General features: G+C 42.4%; 1 protein-coding gene across 1 annotated transcript in view; it reads left to right on the forward strand.

Moving 5' to 3' along the window:
* LOC119917988 (neuron navigator 3-like) overlaps positions 1 to 19934 on the forward strand; it is a 199755-nt gene that overhangs the window by 93478 nt on the left and 86343 nt on the right. Inside the window, 2 exon segments of the mRNA XM_038738477.1 lie at positions 8615 to 8757; positions 15805 to 16957. Of these exon segments, the coding sequence (XP_038594405.1) occupies positions 8615 to 8757; positions 15805 to 16957 (1296 nt within the window).

The following is a 19934-nucleotide window of genomic DNA, read 5'->3' on the forward strand; positions in this document are numbered from 1 at the left end:
AACATGCCCTTTCAGTTCTGAACACCTACAGTGTGATGGAATTTTTTTTTATTTTTATTTTCACTTTTTTACTTCACGGAGTGGTTCTTCTCATTAACGTCAAGGCTAGTGCAATCAAATAGGCACACACATAATTTTAAAGGTGCTTGTACATAATTTGCCTCAAAGCCAGTCCACCTGAGTATTGCAAAGTAAGCAAATGAGTGTTCGGTTAATATTTAGAATAAATATGTCGAAATGTCTAATTTGAAGTGAATCACACCAAAACTAGGACTAACTTTGATCAACATTTTGCAAATGTTAAAAAAAAAAAATCCTGCAGAGACTCAAGAGAATAATATTTCGCAGTCATGCCAACATGATTTGACTGACCAGTGACCATTGGAGAGTTCAGTGCATAAACACATCAGTGAGTTCTTTCCCCCGAAAAGATTGCTAGAATCACAAAAAAAAGGAAATTGAGGATCACTGTAAAGTTTTCACACACAACTTGTTTACTTGCACTTAAAGTCTGTTAATCTCTGTCCTCAATCTAACTCTTTTACTTGAAAGGTGCTGTTATGTGTGATGTGTTCTTTGGGAATAGCCCTTTTACAAATCTTGGCAAAGAAGCTGCTACTAAATAAGCTACCAGACTGTTTAATGCCAAGTTCTAGACTGTATCTAGCAGTCAGGGCACCACAGGCTTCACCTGTGCCTGAACACACACATGCACGTAGGGCCACTCACTTTCCTACCATCCCATAAACATAAGCATTTAGTCACTCCTACGTGGTACCGTATGGGGTTGTGCACTAGCACAGTTACACACACCTACCATACTCATTTCATGTGCTCGTATAACAAGAGATCCAGTTATGTACATTTGAGACATTCACCCACAAATCTACCCACACATACTGTACATAGACACCCCAGAGTCCAGTTGTCTGATGCCTGAAGCATTTGTTCCAGCTCAGAGGCAGTGGGAACTGGCGTGTTGGCAAATAATTCCTCTTCAGCCGCCACTGAGCAATGGCAAAAATGCTGCAGGCAGCAGCTTCAGCTCTATGGGTGGTAATCTGCCCTCTCACATCCCTGACAACAAACCTCACTGCTGCTGCTTTGCAGAAATAGTCCTTTAATTCCTACATACATATGATGATCCACACACAGTACAAACAAGAAACTTGTTTTGGAGGTCAGTGAGCAGTGACAGTGTAACCACTCCTCTGTTGCCATCTGATTTGCATTCATAAGAGGCTGGTTATTGTTTTATTTATTATTGTATTTAATTGCTTTCTTGCCATCTGAGAAGTTATTTTAATCATCCATGAATTGTCTCCTCTCCTACCCCGAAGCGAGCATGTTTTAGCAGCTCTAAAATGGGAAAACAATTGATGTCTCACAGACTGCACTTTCATGTGATGACAAGAGTTTTGGTGTTTTTTATGCTCTTTATGAGACATTCTGCCGTTAGCCAAAGCTAAAGAACTATCCTCTAACAGGAACATCTTCACTTTTCACTTGCAGTCACTGATAAAGATTGTTCTTCCATTGTTGAAACATGTCCAATGTGTCTGGTTAGACTCATACTGCCTAGTTGGGGGGTGCATTCTTTGATGTTATGAATGTTCTTTGGTGTTCATACCAGTTAAGTGTGCATTAAAACGCTACAATGAGCTTAGGTCCAAGACAAGAGGCTGCCCTTGTTTTATTTGTTATGCTTAGCTTTCCAAGGATGAGTAATTGATGATTATTGGTAGGGCTGACCCCAAATAGTCGAAGATTTGATGCTTCGCTGGGCGGAGCCTGATTCGACTGTCAATGTCACAGTCGAAGCTTCGTAGCGAAACAAGGATCATGCCATTTTGGCGATATGGAGATGCTCAACGTCTGATTTTACATAGAATCAGAATCAGAAGGAGAAGGATCTTTATTGCCAAGTAGTGTTTTACACATACGAGGAATTTGCTGTGGTGATAAGGTGCTACACGGAGACAAACATTCAGTCAATATAAATAAATGTAGAAATATATAAATATGGAGCTACCAGTTTTCTCCCAATAAGTTAATATACAGCCAATTATAATATACATGTCAATGTTTAATGCTGTAAATTAACATGTAAAAAGAATAAAGCTTTCAATAAATATTTTTAAAGTGCGTGAATAAATCCTAAATTGTAACCCTAACCCTGGGTCGTCAGTGCATGTGTAGCCGTAGCGTGTATGTAGTGGCAGTGGAGCAACGGAGCCCCAGCTTCACTGGTGTTGTGCCAAGTTGTCCACACCTCGCGGGACTTTGGATAATTGATCACCGTTGATGAGCCAACAAAGAATATTACATCGTTTTTAAACAGCCGGCTACTTGAAATAGACCCACAAGGAACCGCGACGTTGCATGCAGTTGTCGGCAGCATGGAATGCACGCTAAACTCTGCACAAGACCGGTGTATGGCAGGCGAGAGAGAGAGAGAGAAAAGGGTCTTCAAAAAGCCTCAGTTTAGCTGAAAATTTACCGTGTTGAAAGTTGAATAAGTAGAGACTGCAGCAAGATTAAAGCAAAGCAACCGTGGGTAACCCCCTCCCAGCACAAAAACACACATGATTTGACTATCAGTCGACTATACTACTACTGATTCGACCATGTAAATCCTTAGTCGGGGACAGCCCTAACTGAGTGCCATAATAGAGCTTCTCGTGCATTTCCACACTTCTCACAATAGGTTTCTTCCTCGTGTTGGTACTCATTTATTTCTTATTCCTGATGAAATGCTCTTTGATGAAGACACCTGCACAAAACTAAACTATCATGGCTTTACAGTCTGAATATTCCCCTGGGGTCTCCTCTGCTTATTGTCTGTGCTCTACTGGTGCTACAGGGCACTTGTGTGTACTATTGTGTTACATTAGGCTTTAAAGAACCATACCCATGTGTCTGCAAGTTTTAGTTCCTTCACTACAAGTTAGCTATACTCTAATACTATACATTTTTGCTGACCAGATTTTAATGCAGGCTTTGCAGATTTAGATTATTAAACCTAATATACCGTTCAGTTCCCGGCAGCCATTGTTGTACAAATTCAACTAGCAGACTCTCAACACTAACACAAGTTTACAAATCAATGGCTGCTGGGAACAGTAGAAGATATAATTTAAATTTCTAAAACTGGTGTTCACATGGTTTGGAAAACATGTTTGTTTATTATTCTAAATGGTATGAAGTACTGGTATGGCCCTTAAAGTTCATCATCTTTGCAGCAGGTGGTGATGTTTGACAGCCTGTTGGCCACCTGTTAGCTTGTGGTATCTTTCTACCATTTAATGAGCCTGATGTGGCTTTGGCTTTGCCCTGGAGGTAGTGTGAATTCCAGACTGGCTGGACCAGATTTTCTGTAGAAGTTGGCATAATATCGGAAAGGAGCTGGTTGGAATCCCCAGACTCACTGGGAAGAACTTGGCAGGGAAATGAACAGGATAGCCGGTGTTTGTCCCTCTCTTCTTCACCTCACCATCAGGCTTGAGATCCTTTCTGTGTCAGATACGCTTCGCCAAGTCTGGCCTAAAACTAATCATTGTCCAGATTTACATCACATTTCCCTCTTGCAGTTCCATTTTGCTGATGTATTATCAAACATGTATTTTGGAAGATGAAAGAATCTGATGATAAAAGGGACTACCTCTGATTTCCATCTGAATTGCCTCAATCTCACCCTCATTTTCCCACTGTTTATCTCTCATTTTCTCTTGTCTGTATTTTCAGCTACAGTATTTTTTTCTCTGTTTCTCTTCTTATCTGCATCTATTTCCTCATTCACTCCCATTCTCTCAAGTCTTTTCCTTTTTATTTCTTTTTCTTTTAATTGTTTGGTCTCTTATTCTCCTCTGTTCTTTCCCTTGTTGATTGTACCAGTGGGAGTGTCCCTACGGCTACTGTAGCTGTGCACGTGCATGCATGTGTGTTTAAGGGTCATTGAGGTGCTTTTAGTTCTGTTTTGTTGTGAGGTATTTCATTTGAACACCAAAATTTTAAGTGAATCACACCAAAACTAGGACTAGCTCTTTTTTCCACCCTTTCATTTCCATGCTCTCTTTCTCTTTCTCTTTCTCTCTCTCTTGCTCTCGCTCTCTGTCTTGTGTGGTTGCTACTGTACTAGTCCTCGTTTCAGCCCAGTGAGGAGCAGCCTCCTCTCTAGGCTCAGGACCACCTCTGGCAGCAGCTCAGTGCGATCACTCAGGCAGAGCACCAAGTCTCTGCTCTCAGACCTGGATCTGCATCTCTAAACAGTCCGAAGTGTGCTGGTGACGTCACTGTAGATGTACAGTTGTTTTAGGATCTAAGAAATGGAAAGGAGGGTGTAGACACTGGCACATTTACTGCTACTTCTAGATGTCAGTTTTTTTGCACTTGAGCACATTTTGTTGTTGCACAATTGTCTGTATAAAACATAGTTTGCATGGTTCAGCACATGGACTGACTCATTAGGCAGTTTTGCTTTGAATACATGCCGTGCAGGTTGCTTAATCGCTGAGCCGTGCTCTATTTTTCAAGGGAGACACACAAAGTAAACTTCAACTTTTTTTGCAATAATCTACAGTATCTTTCAAGTCCCTCTTCTGTAATAGTAGAAGCTACTAGATGCTTTCTGTGTTTCTTGTTGCATCAGAAAATGCAGCGGATGGTTAGTCTGATAAGCCCTGCAGCTTGAAGCATAATTGTCTTCACTAATATCAGTTGGTGGAGCTGCCTTCCTCTGCAAATGCTGTCCTACAGCAGCTATGTTAAAATGAACTGGGAGCATTACCATGGCCAAGTGATAATTGTGTTTTATCCAGTTTTGTGTGGTATGTGAAAACAGTGCTATTTCCTGTATCAATCTGAACCAAGTCATTATCAGAAACACTTTCTGGAAAGGATACTGTAAGCTGAGATGTGGATTGTGCAAAACAGTATCTCTCTGGACTCTCAGTTCTTGTTTTTTATTTGGACTCGTTTTGCTATAAAATAGATTCCAGATCCAGTGATGAGTGCAAAGCCAAAAGGCAGGCATTCCTGACCTACATCTTAAAGTGTAAAAAAGACAATCCAGGGAGATAAAAGACCCAAGTGTTGCTCCCTTCCCATATATTATCACTATTGATTTGGTCATTTAGTGCGACAGTATAAAGTTGACCTGATTTGTTCTCATGGTAAGTGCTATAGTGTAGAAGTAAAAGCAGGACACACGTACGTAAGTTCATCCTAGCTATTTCTGTTTACCCAAGGAATAATACAGCACTGCAGGCAGTGTAGGGAGATCTCTATCTTAATAATATAAGGCTTTTTGTCCATGCTATGTGTCAATTGGTCCTTCTATTTGTTTAGATGTATTAAATAAAGGCCTTAAAAAAAAAAAAAAAGGAATATGTTTTTTTCCACTGGGGTTTTTGACCACGTCAGGATTCCACCCTTTAAAAAAAACCACTCCTCTCCGACATCTCGGCTCCATCTGCGATACAGACGCCGAGTGACATATTCAGCGTAGAGAATCGATTATCTTTGTTAAAGGACATCGCGACAGTTTTCAGGCACGGAGACAGAAAGACACCAAGTTGTTAGAATTCAGGGTTTTTTCTTTCCCACTTATTTTTGACAAATGCCAGGCTATGAATGGAGACTGGATACAGGATAGTCACAGCGTGTAAACTAGCAGTCTAAAGAGTTTGTTAGGGAGAAAAAGAGACGAGATCGTAATGTAAAATGTGATCTTTGGAATCAGATCATAAAAATCAAGTTGTCGTAAATCTCATCATGATCCTTGAAGCAGTTGCAGAGTCTGTTTTTGAAATAACTTACCAATAAACAGATGGGTGAAAGCATCTGGCAAAGTGCATAAAAAATGCAATGTAAAGTTATTGTACAATAACAACAGGTTTTTGATGAGATGATTCTTTTAGCGCCCTCATGGGAGCCGTGAAAATCCTCCAGCTGCAGCATGGCAAATCAACATTTGACACCGGCAGCTTTGACTCTGTCGAGAGAAAAAGATTATGCAAAAGTGTGTTTGTGGATGTCAGACAGTAGAGAGATTGACTGAAAACACAAACCTCCCTGGTAGGTATATGTAAGCTTTATACAGTGTCAGTAGATGTAAAGAAATGCCTTCTGACTGTATGTAGGAGCATGAGAGGGAGGGAGGACACAAATAAAGAGCCATTATTTGTACCCCACTGTATATTTTCACATACTTGTAGTTCATTTTTCCTCCGAAAATGGGTGCTGACTGATCTCACCTGACCTATCATGAAGGAAACATTTGTGTCTTTCTATATTCTGTCACGTAGTTTTGCAATAACTCAAAGTTCACCTCCTCCTTTCATCCTTCTTCTTTCAACCCACAGGGAAACACACACTCTGTCTTACAGCACTCTCTTGATCTCTCTCCATCTCACTCACTGACACATACTGAGTGCAGGGTCAATATTTATGACCACAATGGAAGCACTCTTTCAAATCCAAGTGAGACAAACTTTCTTTGCTTTGCTGTTTGTACTGTATAGAGTTTATACAGCCTACCTTTGTCTGTAGTCGGTCTTCTTGAGTCCACAGTAGACTTCTTTAGACTTGTTCACTCCCAGCAGGGTTTTTATTTCTTCAGGTCTGCCTTAAAAATTTCAGGTGCCTGGATGTACATTGGTCACCTTGTGTTTGGTACATTGGTTTCCTATTGTCCATATTGGCCACAAAGAGATTTTCAAGTAATTTCAATGTAAGTGATGGGGGACAACATCCACATTCAGCTGAAGCTAACAGAGACTTAGGCAGTCCAAATTAGACAATTATCTCCCAAAGTCATAATCTTTTTAGTACTGAATTCCATCTTTCTTCATGCTACTGTCTGCAGCTCTGCAAGACAATGCTCGCAGCTTCAGTTAAATTTTCTTTACTGAACGCAGCGTTTTGGTTTTGTCGCCCATTAAATCATTTTACAAAGGGATCTTCATAGGTAGTATAGAAACAATTACATCAACCAATTGAAGCAGCAAGCAGCAACGAGAAGGCCCGCACACCTTCCTGCATGCCGAGGTGTGTCGCAGTCGGTCGATGCAGCTCTGAATTTTCATGTTTTGGACACTGCACAAAGGAGGTCAGTGTCGCTTCCTGTGTCTACTGCGGGGCGCTAGACAACACCCACTAATTGTACATTATGTTCCAGTAAATCAGATGTAAACTCTAACCTGAAAATTTGATGTAATTCAAATTGAAAGATTGTCACACAAGGCTTACTTCCTGTTGCCAGTAGGTGGGGCAATAACTACAACTCTCAGATGTCCTGAGGCCGTGACTCTTATGAATCACTGGGGCAGATTGGACAATGTAAACTCGAGTTGAAACAACTTCCTGTTTCGGGATGAACAATGCGTTGCTACCACAACATTTAATAAAAACTCAAAAGCTACACTATTCATCAAGGAATGAATTTGAGATGTGATTAATCTGCTCTGAGTCGTTTGTAAGAATAAACAAAGTACAGAGCCTGTAAATCACAAAAAAAAAAGAAGATTCAAAATGGCAGACTTCCTGTTGGGTTTAAGGTATGGCTCCAAGAGGCTTTTTTTGAAGTCTTGGGATGATACATCTGCCGCAAATATTTTGTACATCTCGGTGAAATGTCAGTCACTGCTCTGGCCCTAATAATGTACATATAGGCATGAGAAAAAACTCCAGAGTTGCTATGGTAATCATTTACCATAGCAACCAGAAATTGACCGGCTGTTTCTGAGTGTTCGCTAAGGATAGTATGCTGTGTTAACATCACTACACTGTAAAGTTTGCTATTAAGTATCAGGCTACGACAAAACAATTTATTTCTGATTTATTTCTGTTCGTGGAGGATATTACAAGAAACAGAATCACCACTACTAATGTCACACTGACAATGATGATGATTTCACCAGCTTTAGCTGTACATGTTTTGTCCCTATCCCGAGGCATAACATAAAGCTTACAGGCAGGTTGTCTGCTGGGCCTAAGGCAGGCACATTATGAAGTTCTTACATTTATGTGTTGTGTCCTGAAGAATGGGGTATTTAGAGATACACCTAAACACTACGTAAAATATATGATAAATTGGTTGGCTAGCTCACAACAACGTTTATGGCTTTGATGCTCTGATTTAACAAGGCGCAACAGTTTTGTTTTTAACAAGACATGACTGTGCAACTGCGCAAGCTTGGAGGATGACGTATGACTTGTGGAATTACTATAGTCACCCCTCACCACCCCGTTTTAGCAACTAAGCAACTTTGAGCACAAAATAAAGCTATTTGTCAAAATATATTTGGCGAACTATGTGGGTAATCAACATTGTAAGGAAATGACTCATAAAAACATGAAATAGAATATCACAGAAATGTCAAAATACACTGGAGGGGGGCTTTACAAAAATATTTGTGTATTGTGTGTATTTAAAACACTGTCTGAGACAATGAAGACCATCAATCTGAAATGGGTGGAGATGATTTTTCTGGCTAAGTAAAACTGCCCCCCCCCCCCTCCCCGCTGACATTTAACTGCCCCCAGAGCAGCTCTGCTTCTATAGAGTTCCAACATGTTATTTTAACATCTCTCTCTTTCACACTGGCCCCTGCAGGTTACCAGGCCCCTCCAGAGTACCTGCTGCAGGCAGCGGGGCATCCAGGAGCCCGGGCTCATCCAACCTCAACCGGCGCAGCCAGAGCTTCAACAGCATCGACAAGAGCAAGCCTCTTCAGTATGCCAGTGGCAACGACAGAGGTAAGGATGGAATATTACTGTGTTTAGTAACACAACACACACTGTAACACTTTAGAAGCAAAGATGGAGTTGGTAGAAGTTGATAGTAGGAAGGGGCGACCATTTTACATTCTCCATCCCAACCACTTGGTGGCACCACTGACTCAGACAGACAATCCGAGGGCTGCAGAGAAGCCCAGTCCCTCACTGTGCCAGTCTTAACCAGTCTGCTGAATCACCCTCGGTTCTTTATTGCAAGTGACTTACAATGGATGCCATTAAGTGGACAAAGTTTCACTGCGTGGCAAGAGCCAGTTGAGAGAAGACCGAAGGGGCAAATTCAGGGAGCCGCTCTGCCAAACATGATGAAGCTAATGAGAGTGATTATGCTTTTGAGAGAAGGGTCTCACAGTAGCTGCAAGTTAGTGTTTTTCTGTTTTTTTAATACATTATTGATTATTCACAAAGGAATAGTTGTTTTAACCGCCTAGTTCTGTTGTGAAGAGTAAAAATACCAGAGGACAATGTTTTAATCAGGTAACACCTCTTCTATTGGCTCAGTCACTGTATTTAAAATAGCTAAAATATTCATTCAGAAAATTTATTATGACTTACTGCCTCAAACAGTTATAATAATTAAAACCTATCCCATGGCTCACCGTCATTTTAATAATTTAAACCATCCCTGAGGTGTTTATGACATTATAATGACAAACCATTGGCTTTGGCTAGCAATGTGTCATAAAATGTTTTCTAATGATATCTTGCTTTTAATCTTAAAGCATTGCTCAGTCACTGATGAAAAACAGGATTTAGTCTGCAGAGTTGTGAGGTGAGTGACAGCCAGCTCTAAAAAGAAAAAGAAAACTCCAGCAAACTCTCTTTCTCTCTTGCTGTCAATCCAAAAAGTTTGCGCAAGATATACACCCAGCCTTCTGATTTCTCTCTGAAACTTCAGACTCCTCAATGAGATGAAGAATGAAGGCATGTCGAAAGATGATGGAAGGGTGAGGGTGGACAGGGAGTGTGTGATCGAGTGTTTGTAGCGGAAAAGAGAGCCGAGAGGAAGCGGAAATTATTGAGAAACTGATATATGTCTTATACAAGTCTTGTTCTTTTTTCCTTCAGCAAACCCCATTATAAAGGATTCGATCAATCAGTGTATTTTTATTGTTTTGTGAAAATGGTTGGCCCCTTTTCCAATGATACGTCCTTTTTCCGGACCGTTCACACTTTGCAGTTGAGTCCTGCCAGTAGACAAACCTTCAGTTTGCAGAGATAAGTTACCAGGCGTTGGAGCTTCACTGCAGGGGAGATGAAACAGTGTTTTGGTCTAAAGTAAAAGGTGGGGAAAAAAAGAAAAATCAATTGTGGGGAAATGTCAGCGATGCAGACAAAACCTTCTGGGCAAAAGCAGGTAGCAGAGAGAGCAGAAGACAGAAACGGATACAGGAAGTGTCTGCCACAAGCCATTTTATACATTCTCCTGCATTTATTTTCTCTCACAGAGAGTTTAATTTGGCCGTCATGTTCCATATTCTCTTGTTAAATCTTACATCCTTTTATCTTTATTTTTGCTTGTGGCTTTACAGGCCTTTTTTTCTTATTTCATATACATATGTATTTGTTATATTCCAGGTTGTGTCCTGGAATAGACGGGAATGTAAACGAATACAAATACATTATTCTGCTGTGAACAGACAACGTGTCCTAAACAGATCAGAATTTTTGCATTAAGGCTATGTTGGTGTCAGAATTGTAAAAAAAATAGCCTAAAAGTTCAGTTCTTAGCGAGGTTTTTCCTCAGTACTTCACCATGAAGGGTCCTCAGTACCTTTTCGTCAGTCACCAGATTTGTTTGCAGTGCATCGTAGAGCTTAAAAGATGTCACAGAAGGTAGGATTCAGATATAAATCATGTTTTAATGCTGAATTGGGTGGTGATGGTGTAATGGATAAGACACATGCCTTTGATGTGAGAGACACAATCCCCCACTGTGACCCATCCACCAGTGTGTCCCTGAGCAAGACAGTTAACCCCTAGTTGCTCCAGAGGCGTGCGACCTCTGACATATATAGCAATTGTAAGTCGCTTTGGATAAAAGCATCAGCTAAATGTAAATGTAATGTAATTTACTGACATACATATTTAGAACATTATGTTTTGTGTATTTTGGCAGCTAAACATATATACACATATGAGGAGTATCAATGGCTGTAAAAATTGACTTTCTGGATGAATCCGATCACAGATCAATTTATGAGATGAATAAATATAGATAGACGCTTTGTGTTCCACCCCTAACGGTGATTTGTGCCGTGTCTGATCTGTAACTTTAAAAAATATATATGCTTATGCTGCTGTGGATAAAGTGAACCTTTGTTTTCTTTCTATACTCACACAGTGAAACTCTGACCAAAGTGAAAGGGAGCTCAAAGGGCACAAAGAGCATTACATCATTCTTGTTGCCATGCAACTATCTAATTAGCTTCAGCCAACTAAACTGAAGCATCAAACGGCATGCTTGTTTTGTTTTGTTTTTTTGTTGTTGTGAAGTTGGACTGGAAAGTTGGTGATTGCTCTGCTTGTTGTTAGGATTGAGGACGAGGAGGCAATTGTGAAAGCTGAGCTGCCTTCTTCCTCTAGCATGGGGATAATTTATTATCTGTCTGGCAGAGACATAATAGGGGAGAGCATGCAAAGGTTATAAATTCAACTTGGAGTGTGACAGAATGCATCCAAAACATGAGCTGCAGAGTTTGGAAAAGAAGAAAAGGTCAGCACCGCAAGTTTTTACCTGACCAAGAGATGTTAAGTGTCCGCTTCAGGATTTCAGTTTCCGTGTATTGTCGGTCATGTGGTTGCAAACGTCACATATGTATTGTACATTTGTCAGCAGAAGGTCCACCGCCGCCCAGAAGAAGGGACATTTCATTCCTCGGCCGCTGAGGCAAAAATAAAGAAAAGAAGAGTCTGTTGCCATGGCGACAAGTCACTGCATGGTAAAAAAAAAATATAAGTGTGGCGGCGCTGCGATACAGCCTCCGGGGTGGGGAAGGAGGAGCGGGGAGGAGGGAGATCTCTAAAGACGGGGTTAATTGACTGGACACAAGCGGACAAACACACACACAGAATCACACAAATGGTTGGAACCTCTTTCATTTACATTCATAAAGTGCCTTGAGGGCCACTGCGCTATCTCTAAAGATGAGGGGTAATACAAAGGGCACACACACACACACACACATAAACACAAGAAGAGTTCTCCATTCATGTTTATGTCAATATCACGTGGCTGTCTAGACACACACACACACACACACACAAAAAGATGCAAAATGAAGGTGTCGTTTCTTTTCACAAGCTGATGTGTTTGTTTATCTGGTGAGTATCTATTAGTTAAAACTAACCCAAGTGTAGCCGGGGTTACTGGGCTGAGATCAGAACCTTCTGCATTCCGAATATATCTTTCTAACCTGCTAGCTCATTACAGTAGAACAGGAGAGTGGCTGTCAGTTCATTGCCCTTTTCAAACATGCAGAAACAATGTTCATATAAAGGCAAGGGGAGGTTTCGCTCTGGCACAAATGCACTGTCCCCATGTACACTTTCGAAGCACACACTCTTAGAAATATGATGCACACACCTAATCAGTTTTCAGGAGGGGAAGATGAAAAGTGTCATTGGCCACACTTTCTATGGCATATAAATAATTAAATACAGCTTATGATATGTTTTACCTAAACGTTGCCTAAATTCATTTATGGATTTATATTTATTGATGCTTTGGATGCAAAATTGATGACCAATATGTTTTGGTAGCCAGCTGTCTTTGTTGGATTTTTTCCTTTAAAGAGGTGGTATTATGCTTTTTGGCTTTTCACCTCTCCTTTATTGAGTTATATATCTTTTTGGGCATGTAATAGGTTTGCAGTGCTTGCAAGTGAAAAAGTCCGACCTAAAGGGAGTTCCCATCTCCCACAGAAAACACTGCTCTGAACTGCCTGAAAATAGCTCGTTTGTAGTCCTGCCTTTTCTTATGCTTTATTGTGACATCACAAGAAAACACGCGTCATAATGCCCACCAAGCGGCTAGTCCGACACGCCCTCGAAAACACCGGTGGAAAAACACTGTGAGCTGCAGCACACAGTGACAAGATGTCCACCTGCTGCTTCTCCTCTCCCTTCCAAACATTAGCCACCCTCCAGGCAGTCAATGGACATCAAGTTGTTACTCACCACTCTGAAACTCTTGCTCCAGTCCATGTTGCTAAGCTGGTAAGGGGAACAAAAGCCGTGTTTACCGGCTCCTCAGGACCCACCCTACTCTGCTTCTGATTGGCTAGTAGTCCCTAACTAGGAACTGTGCATGTGCAACTCCCAACAAAGATCTTGTAGAGGTGAGATGTATCACTCCATAGCTAAACGAAGCGTTCAACACACAGGGTGAAAAGAGGAGTCTCAGCAATGTGCAAAATGACAAAAAATATGGTGTTTTTTGAAAATGAAACCATGTAAACCTGCTCTGGTAGAACCCCTAAATAAAATGATGAACGTGAAAATGAGCATAACATGACCACGTTAATGTTTTCAGCAAGATGACTGCCATCAGCCCTAGCCATTATTATACATTTTACGGTTGGGTGGTATAGTTAATGTTATACAGCACAGTGTAAAGACAAGTCTCTGTTAGAGCCTGACAAATTGCACTTTTCACTCTGTATCTGACGCAGTGTACTGAGGCGTTATGTTTTAAGGTTTTAGAGCATGTTGTCAGAATTGTAAGCCGGTTAAAGTCTCTTGGCCACAGCTGAAGCTGAACACCCCCCCCCGTCTGCTTTAAGGGGCTTTAAACTGCAGACGGGAGGTGACTCACAGCCCTGCTCACTGTGCTGACTGACAGCCAGACAGACATTCAGTCTAATGGTGCATAACCCTTCATGCTGTCACTCCGTCACCTTCCTCTCTTTATATCCTGCCCTATGTCTAATTCTTTGTTTCCTTTTGCTTTCTATTTATCTGCCTCTCTTTCCCTCTGAACTGACCTCAAACTCCAGAAGAAGATGCATTTCTGTCTGTGCCTGCCTGCCCACTTTCGGTTCTGTCCATCATCCTTAAATACTATATTTATCTGTCAGACAGTAGATCTTGCATGAGGTAGGGAGGTCAGGGAGGGAAAGAGAAGCACTAATGGTCGGAGTATCAACCAGCCAGGAAAGGGGGGCTGTGTGTAAAGGTCGATGCTCGGCGGCGGACGCTGTAACATTTGTTTTACACGTATGATGGATGGTTTATGTGCTCTGTGTGTATGTGTGTGTGGTTTTTGCTGAGCACGTTATATTTTCCCAGCACCATTAGACTGAAAATCTGGTGGAAGTAAACACCATTTGTAATGCAGCAATCAATGCCAGTGAATGTGATAAGTGGTGAAAACAGAAAATAATGTCTTTAAAATGGTTTGAAAAAATTCATTTAAGAGCCTTCTTTGATGTTTTTTTATCATATTGATTACATGATGATTTGTAAGTGGTTTTCATAATCTTTAATCTTTAAATATAATAAAGCCTTTCACATTGTCTTTATAGTGTATGTCAGTGAGTTTTACTAGTGACTTATTTTAATTCATTTATATGTACTAAATAGTTTCCCTGTGGAGTTTTCTTGTAAACAAACCACTCTAAAAATCATTGTTCCAATGTGCTACTAGAGATCAAAAATCTCCACACGCTACATTTAACCAGATGTTTCCAGCAGCTCTGAGTTTGTTAGCTTCAGTTCAAAAGCTTCAGCGATTTTGGTTTTGATGTGAGTCCCTCAAAGAGCAAGGGTCTAGGGCTGCCAATTTTTCTACCAATGTTGAACAATCACACCTGCCAAAATCCCTGGATGCGAGGCAGACACCAATTTCCACACCCACTGCACCCTCAATATGGGGGACATATTCTGAGTTGAGCTTGCAGCACTGACTTTTTCCCATGTGGAAAAGCTCACATTCTGCATGTATAACGCAAGTGAATACAGTACAATCTCAGAATAATTCTAGGAAAAGGCAGAAAATGACCGACTTAAAAATGTTCAGGGAAAGCTGCTTCACCAAAACAGTAAATTATAAATAACTGCTCAAACCCCTGCAACCTATTGTTCATCAGAGACTGATGTTTAACAGTGAATCTGGGGGTGGACGGTTTCCTTTCAGAAGGAAATTCTCCATCCATGTGAACATAGCTGGTGTGATCTCTTTTGTTGTCACGGCTACAACGCGGTGACTTGTCCGTTATAACCACTGTTATCCACCTGCAAACGTGCTGTGACAGGCCTCTACAGAAGTGTAAATCAGGGGGTGGGAGACTGAACAGGAAGGTACAGCACACTTGAGTGCAAACTCCTTCAAGACACCAGTGTAATAATAACAGTAGATTTTTTTTCTTTTCCTGCTGTTGATATACTACCACCTGGGAATAAGCTCTCAATGTTTTTTTTACTTTTACTCAACACTGAAATCCTCTAAAAGTTTCCTGTTTTTGCTTGACTTTTGAGCTGAACGTGTTTGAAACCATAGAGGAAGGCAGCACAGACATAATTCACTATTCAGCTGTGACTTTGGAATATGCTGTTTCTGATGTCAAATAAATCCAGGAGGACTGTGAAAGTGTCATAATCCGAACTTGAATGTTTGCTCCAACTGTTTTGGTTTGCTTTGGAAATCACTCACATGTGTCAGCCACTTCAGTCAACTTCAGGAAATACTACTGCTATGTAAACATGTTCCAAAATTAGATATCTTATATACTTTTACATACATTTACACCGTACATGCTTGATCCCCTATATTTTAAGGAACTCCATGTAATCAATGTTTCCAAAGTGGATTTAATTTATGGTTATGTAATAGTCTATAATGGCCAAAATATGCACATTGGTATCTTTATAAAATTGAACCTTTTGATCAAATCAAAATGGTTGAATATGATTATAAATTTAACAGCTGGATCCTGGTAGATGTTTTAATTTACCAAATACACACTTTGAAATAATCATCCTTTCTGTTTCTCTGTTTCTCTGGTTCAGAAGCGGTGAGGGGTATCCCGGCACCCGGCGGGATGAATGGGAGCAGTATTGGTGGGACGGTTCCCACCAGCCTCAGCGGGCAGCAGCTGGCCTCTGCCATCCCCTCACCCACCGCAGGCAAGTCCTGGCGCAGCAAGTCCATGAACCTCAAGCACAGTGCCACTTCGTCCATGCTGGCAAGCCCCACGAACTCACCGTCCCCCACCCATTCACCCCAGGCCTCTGAAGGCCTTCTGCCGCATGGAAGCGATGGGTCTAAAGTCGGGTCCACTGGCGGTGGTGGATCCCAGAGGTCCATGCTGGAGAAGTTCCGCCTCATTAACCCTAGATCTGCTTCACGAGCGTCACCGTCTGTGGCCGAGATGGCTCTGCAGGAGGAGGATGACCTGTCGGAGTACGGTGAGGATGGATTGACGCCGATGGGGCCGATGTGCAGCAGTGGCAGTAGCAGTGCTTCGGCCAAGCAAATGCCCACCAAGGCACCTGCATCGTCCCTCACTGCACCAAGCAAGACATCCTCCTCTTCCTCCCCCTCCTCTTCATTTTCAAAAGCGTCTGCCAATGGCAGCAGGTCCATGGCCCAGTCCAAAGACAAGGAGGACAAAAGCAAGTTTGGGAAATCTTCTAAGGACAGCTCTCCAGCCAAAGAGGAGCGCGAGTCATATACTGACTCCACCAAGAAGACCTCCAAAATTGCCAGCCTCATCCCCAAGGGAGGGAAGCCATCATCTGGAAAGAAAGATGGCGGCGCCTCCTCAGCTTCCACTGGCATCCCAAAGCCAGGACTTAAAGCTCCCTCTACCACGACGTCCAAGCCTCAGACTCAGTCGCAGAGCCAAAGCCAGGCGGCCTTAAACAGCAGCGGCAACATGCGGGGTGGAGAGGGCGAGAGGGCCAAGCTGACGAAAGGAGGGCAGGGTGGGAGTTTCTACATACAGCGCTCCATTGGGGGCCCAGAGGGCAAAAGGACCAGCATGACCTCCTCCACCAGCACCTCAGCCCTGTCTGGGTCCAGTGGGATGCTGGGAGGAGGAGGGGTTGGAGGAGTAGGGGGAGGAGGAGGAGCGCTTGGAGGGAACGGAGTCGTTCAGCTTCCTCAGCAGCAGCAGCACAACCACCCAAATACTGCCACTGTGGCCCCCTTCATGTACAGGTGAGTGTGTGTGTGTGTGTGTGTGTGTGCGCACTATAATACTTAGGAAGCTAAACTAAGCAAAGCTGTGTCTCCCACACATTTTTCCCAGAGAGAGGTGAATATATTGACCCTGTCACACCTGCACACACACACTCAGACACAGTGTATGCACTCACATACACTCAGTGATCAGCTGGCGCTCCCCAGTGTGCATCCTGCTCTCACCTCCACATGTCTTCACAGCCATTACAGAACAAGTTGCCAAAGCCTGTGTTTAACATTCTGGGTTTCATCTTGATGTGAGAATCCGGGCACTGGCAGGGCTCAGGAACCCTCTCCCTCCTCTTCATTCAACCAGTGTTGTTGTGATGCATGCAGCTGATGCTTGGTTCCCTGACGTTACAGCCATCAGAGGTGCAGGAAGTGGGTAAATCTGCCCAGCAGCCCACCCGATTTTCTCTTACAACAGCAGAGGTAATCCAGGGAGAAAAATGGAGGAGCTGCCAAAGTCTCTGAGATGCCTTTGTGCTTGGAGAGAAAGAGAATTAGGAATCCCATTAAACAAGACTTAATCCTTCACCCCTTCTCCCCCCCATCTTCCTCCACCGTTGTGCACAGTCAGCCCAGCCACATTCAGGGATGCCTCTTTCGAGCATTAGCGTTACTTTAATCCCACACATTTAGCAAGCTAAAACTGCTGCGGCTATCAGTCCTGGGCAGATAGCAAGTGATAGTCAGTTATAAAGAAGGGAGCCAGAACTGAAACTGTAGAAGCACAGACGGCCCACTCAGTGAGCAAAAAGTAGAGATAAAGTGTAGAAAGTGTACCATCTGTGATGTCACCCACAGGTTTCTGAAGGAACATTTTGAAGCCTGGTCTAGAGTTTACCACTTGCTGCCATTTGTGTCAGTAACTGGCGCAAAAAAATTCCAAATTTGGCCATAGCACTTGGAGTTGAGATGGAAAAAGCAAGCTGCAACCACTACAGCTCCTCCCAACATACCATACATTTTTTTTTCTAAATCACCAGCAAAAACACATTAATAGACCATTACTTCATCACACAAGTTTTCTTACTCACTTCAGTACAGTTTAAGTTTCTAGTGGCCATTAGAAACCAAATATCAACAATAATGTCTGATTATTGATATTTGAAACTGTAAAGTATCTGACGTGAGTTGGTCAGCTGGGCCAATGGATAGTTTGGCTGTTGACGGCTCCACTTTTTCACATTGGTCACATCAGGAAGTGGCACAGTTTTTTTCTGTACTGGGTCGTTTACTCCCCCCTGGTGTGGAAAAACTCTCTGAGAAAGCAAGCTTGCTAACAGACATCATATCAATCATCAATGTTGTGCCGATAAAAAGTATTTTGTGCAGATTTACTTCACCTCAATGAGGGATTCCACAGATCACTGGACTGCATTGAAATAAATGGATTTGGTGCCTTGCGCTACACATTGAACCAAAGAGGGTATGAAAGCCCTGGTTGTGTTAGCACCTTGTTCTTGCCTTTGAAGTACCATGCAGATTCGTGTCAACCCTCTTCCTTTTTCCTCTGTGCCAAGATATTTCCTTGCAGGATGTTTCTGAAGCCTCCGTCTTCGTCCTCCTTTTCTCTAGCTACAAATGTTCTTCCTCACCAGCATGCAGACAGTAAGCGCAAAGGCCCCCCGCTGTGCTGCAATTTACCATTATTTTCAGCCCAATTAGGCATCTTTGTCTTGTGAGGTTTCTCTTTCTACGCCCACTTCAAGTCGTTGCCTCTGCCAAGTCTTAATAGACCAGTGTGTTTGTAGGACTTTGCTGCAGTTAGTGTGCAGGATTGATTTGTGTCTCCCCCCCCCAAACACAAAGTGTTTGCAATGCCATTAACCGTATCCTCCTGTGTCCTCCTCTGCTTCCATAACCTCAGCTGACCCGAGTTCAGAAACAGAATCAGCAACGATGGAAAATCTACAGTGATATTTACAAGTTAATGAAACAACAAACGGACATGCTTTCACAAAATTGCTACAGTTTGAATCATCAGTGTGAGTAACCAGGAATAAAGAATAGCAAAACATTGAAAACAGGCTTTACCTAAATCTTATTAATAAAGTTACCCTTCCCATTAAAAGTGGCAGGCTTAATTTTCTCCACATATCTGCTTTCTTATTTTGGGCCCACATTGTTGTGTGCAGCGGCGGCGGAGAGTATCGGGGAATGTGTCTGTGAATCCAATGAGGTGAGGGAAGCTTGCAGGAAAAGGGGGGGGAAAGCTTTTTCACATGATCTGAAGTCACAGGCTGATGCTGCTGTCGCAACTGGAAGCCAGGTTTTATCTGCAGCTCTGCAGGTGGTGGTGGTGGTCCCCGGAGTGTGTTGTCTAGATGGGAGGGATTGAATACTATACAGGAGCTAGTTCTCAGAGCTGCCTGCGTGTTTCTGTATGCAAGCGTTATGTGCTTGAAAGTGCTATGCAGGCTTTCCATTGTGTGCGTGTGTTCCTGTCAGTGTGCATTTTCTTGTGTTTGTCTGTTCATGACTGTTAGCACATATGCAGTTTTGTGTTTTCTTGCCGTTTGCTGTGCGCTCGTGTGTAGGACTGTTATCTCACGAAGTGTGTTGGACGCTCTCCTTGTTTCTTCAGATCGGCAAACAAAACAGTGGAGCATGATGCTCAGGGTTGAGGAGGAGAGGCATATGCACACAAACACATACTTCATGCATGCACACACACACACACAATCAGAGGCATTCCCAGAAAACACCTCATCAGAGGCCATCTCCTCCTCCCGTTAGAGGTGTCCATCTTAAGACCAAAACTGACCAAAAGTCTTTTCTTGTTTAACATCGCAGAAACACAGATGACAGACTGGATGCGAAGGAGGGAAGACTCTGGCTGCTGATCTAAATCACAGTTACTGGTCTTTTCAACCCATACATTCCAGCAATCAGAATGTTAAGATTATGTTAAAATGTTTTGTTTTGAAGGAGGGAAATAGGGACTGGT

This window comes from Micropterus salmoides, unplaced genomic scaffold (assembly GCF_014851395.1).
Source record: "Micropterus salmoides isolate LMB-PRFRI ecotype aquatic unplaced genomic scaffold, ASM1485139v1 Ms_hic_scaffold_23, whole genome shotgun sequence".
In the NCBI taxonomy this organism is placed as follows: Eukaryota; Metazoa; Chordata; class Actinopteri; order Centrarchiformes; family Centrarchidae; genus Micropterus; species Micropterus salmoides.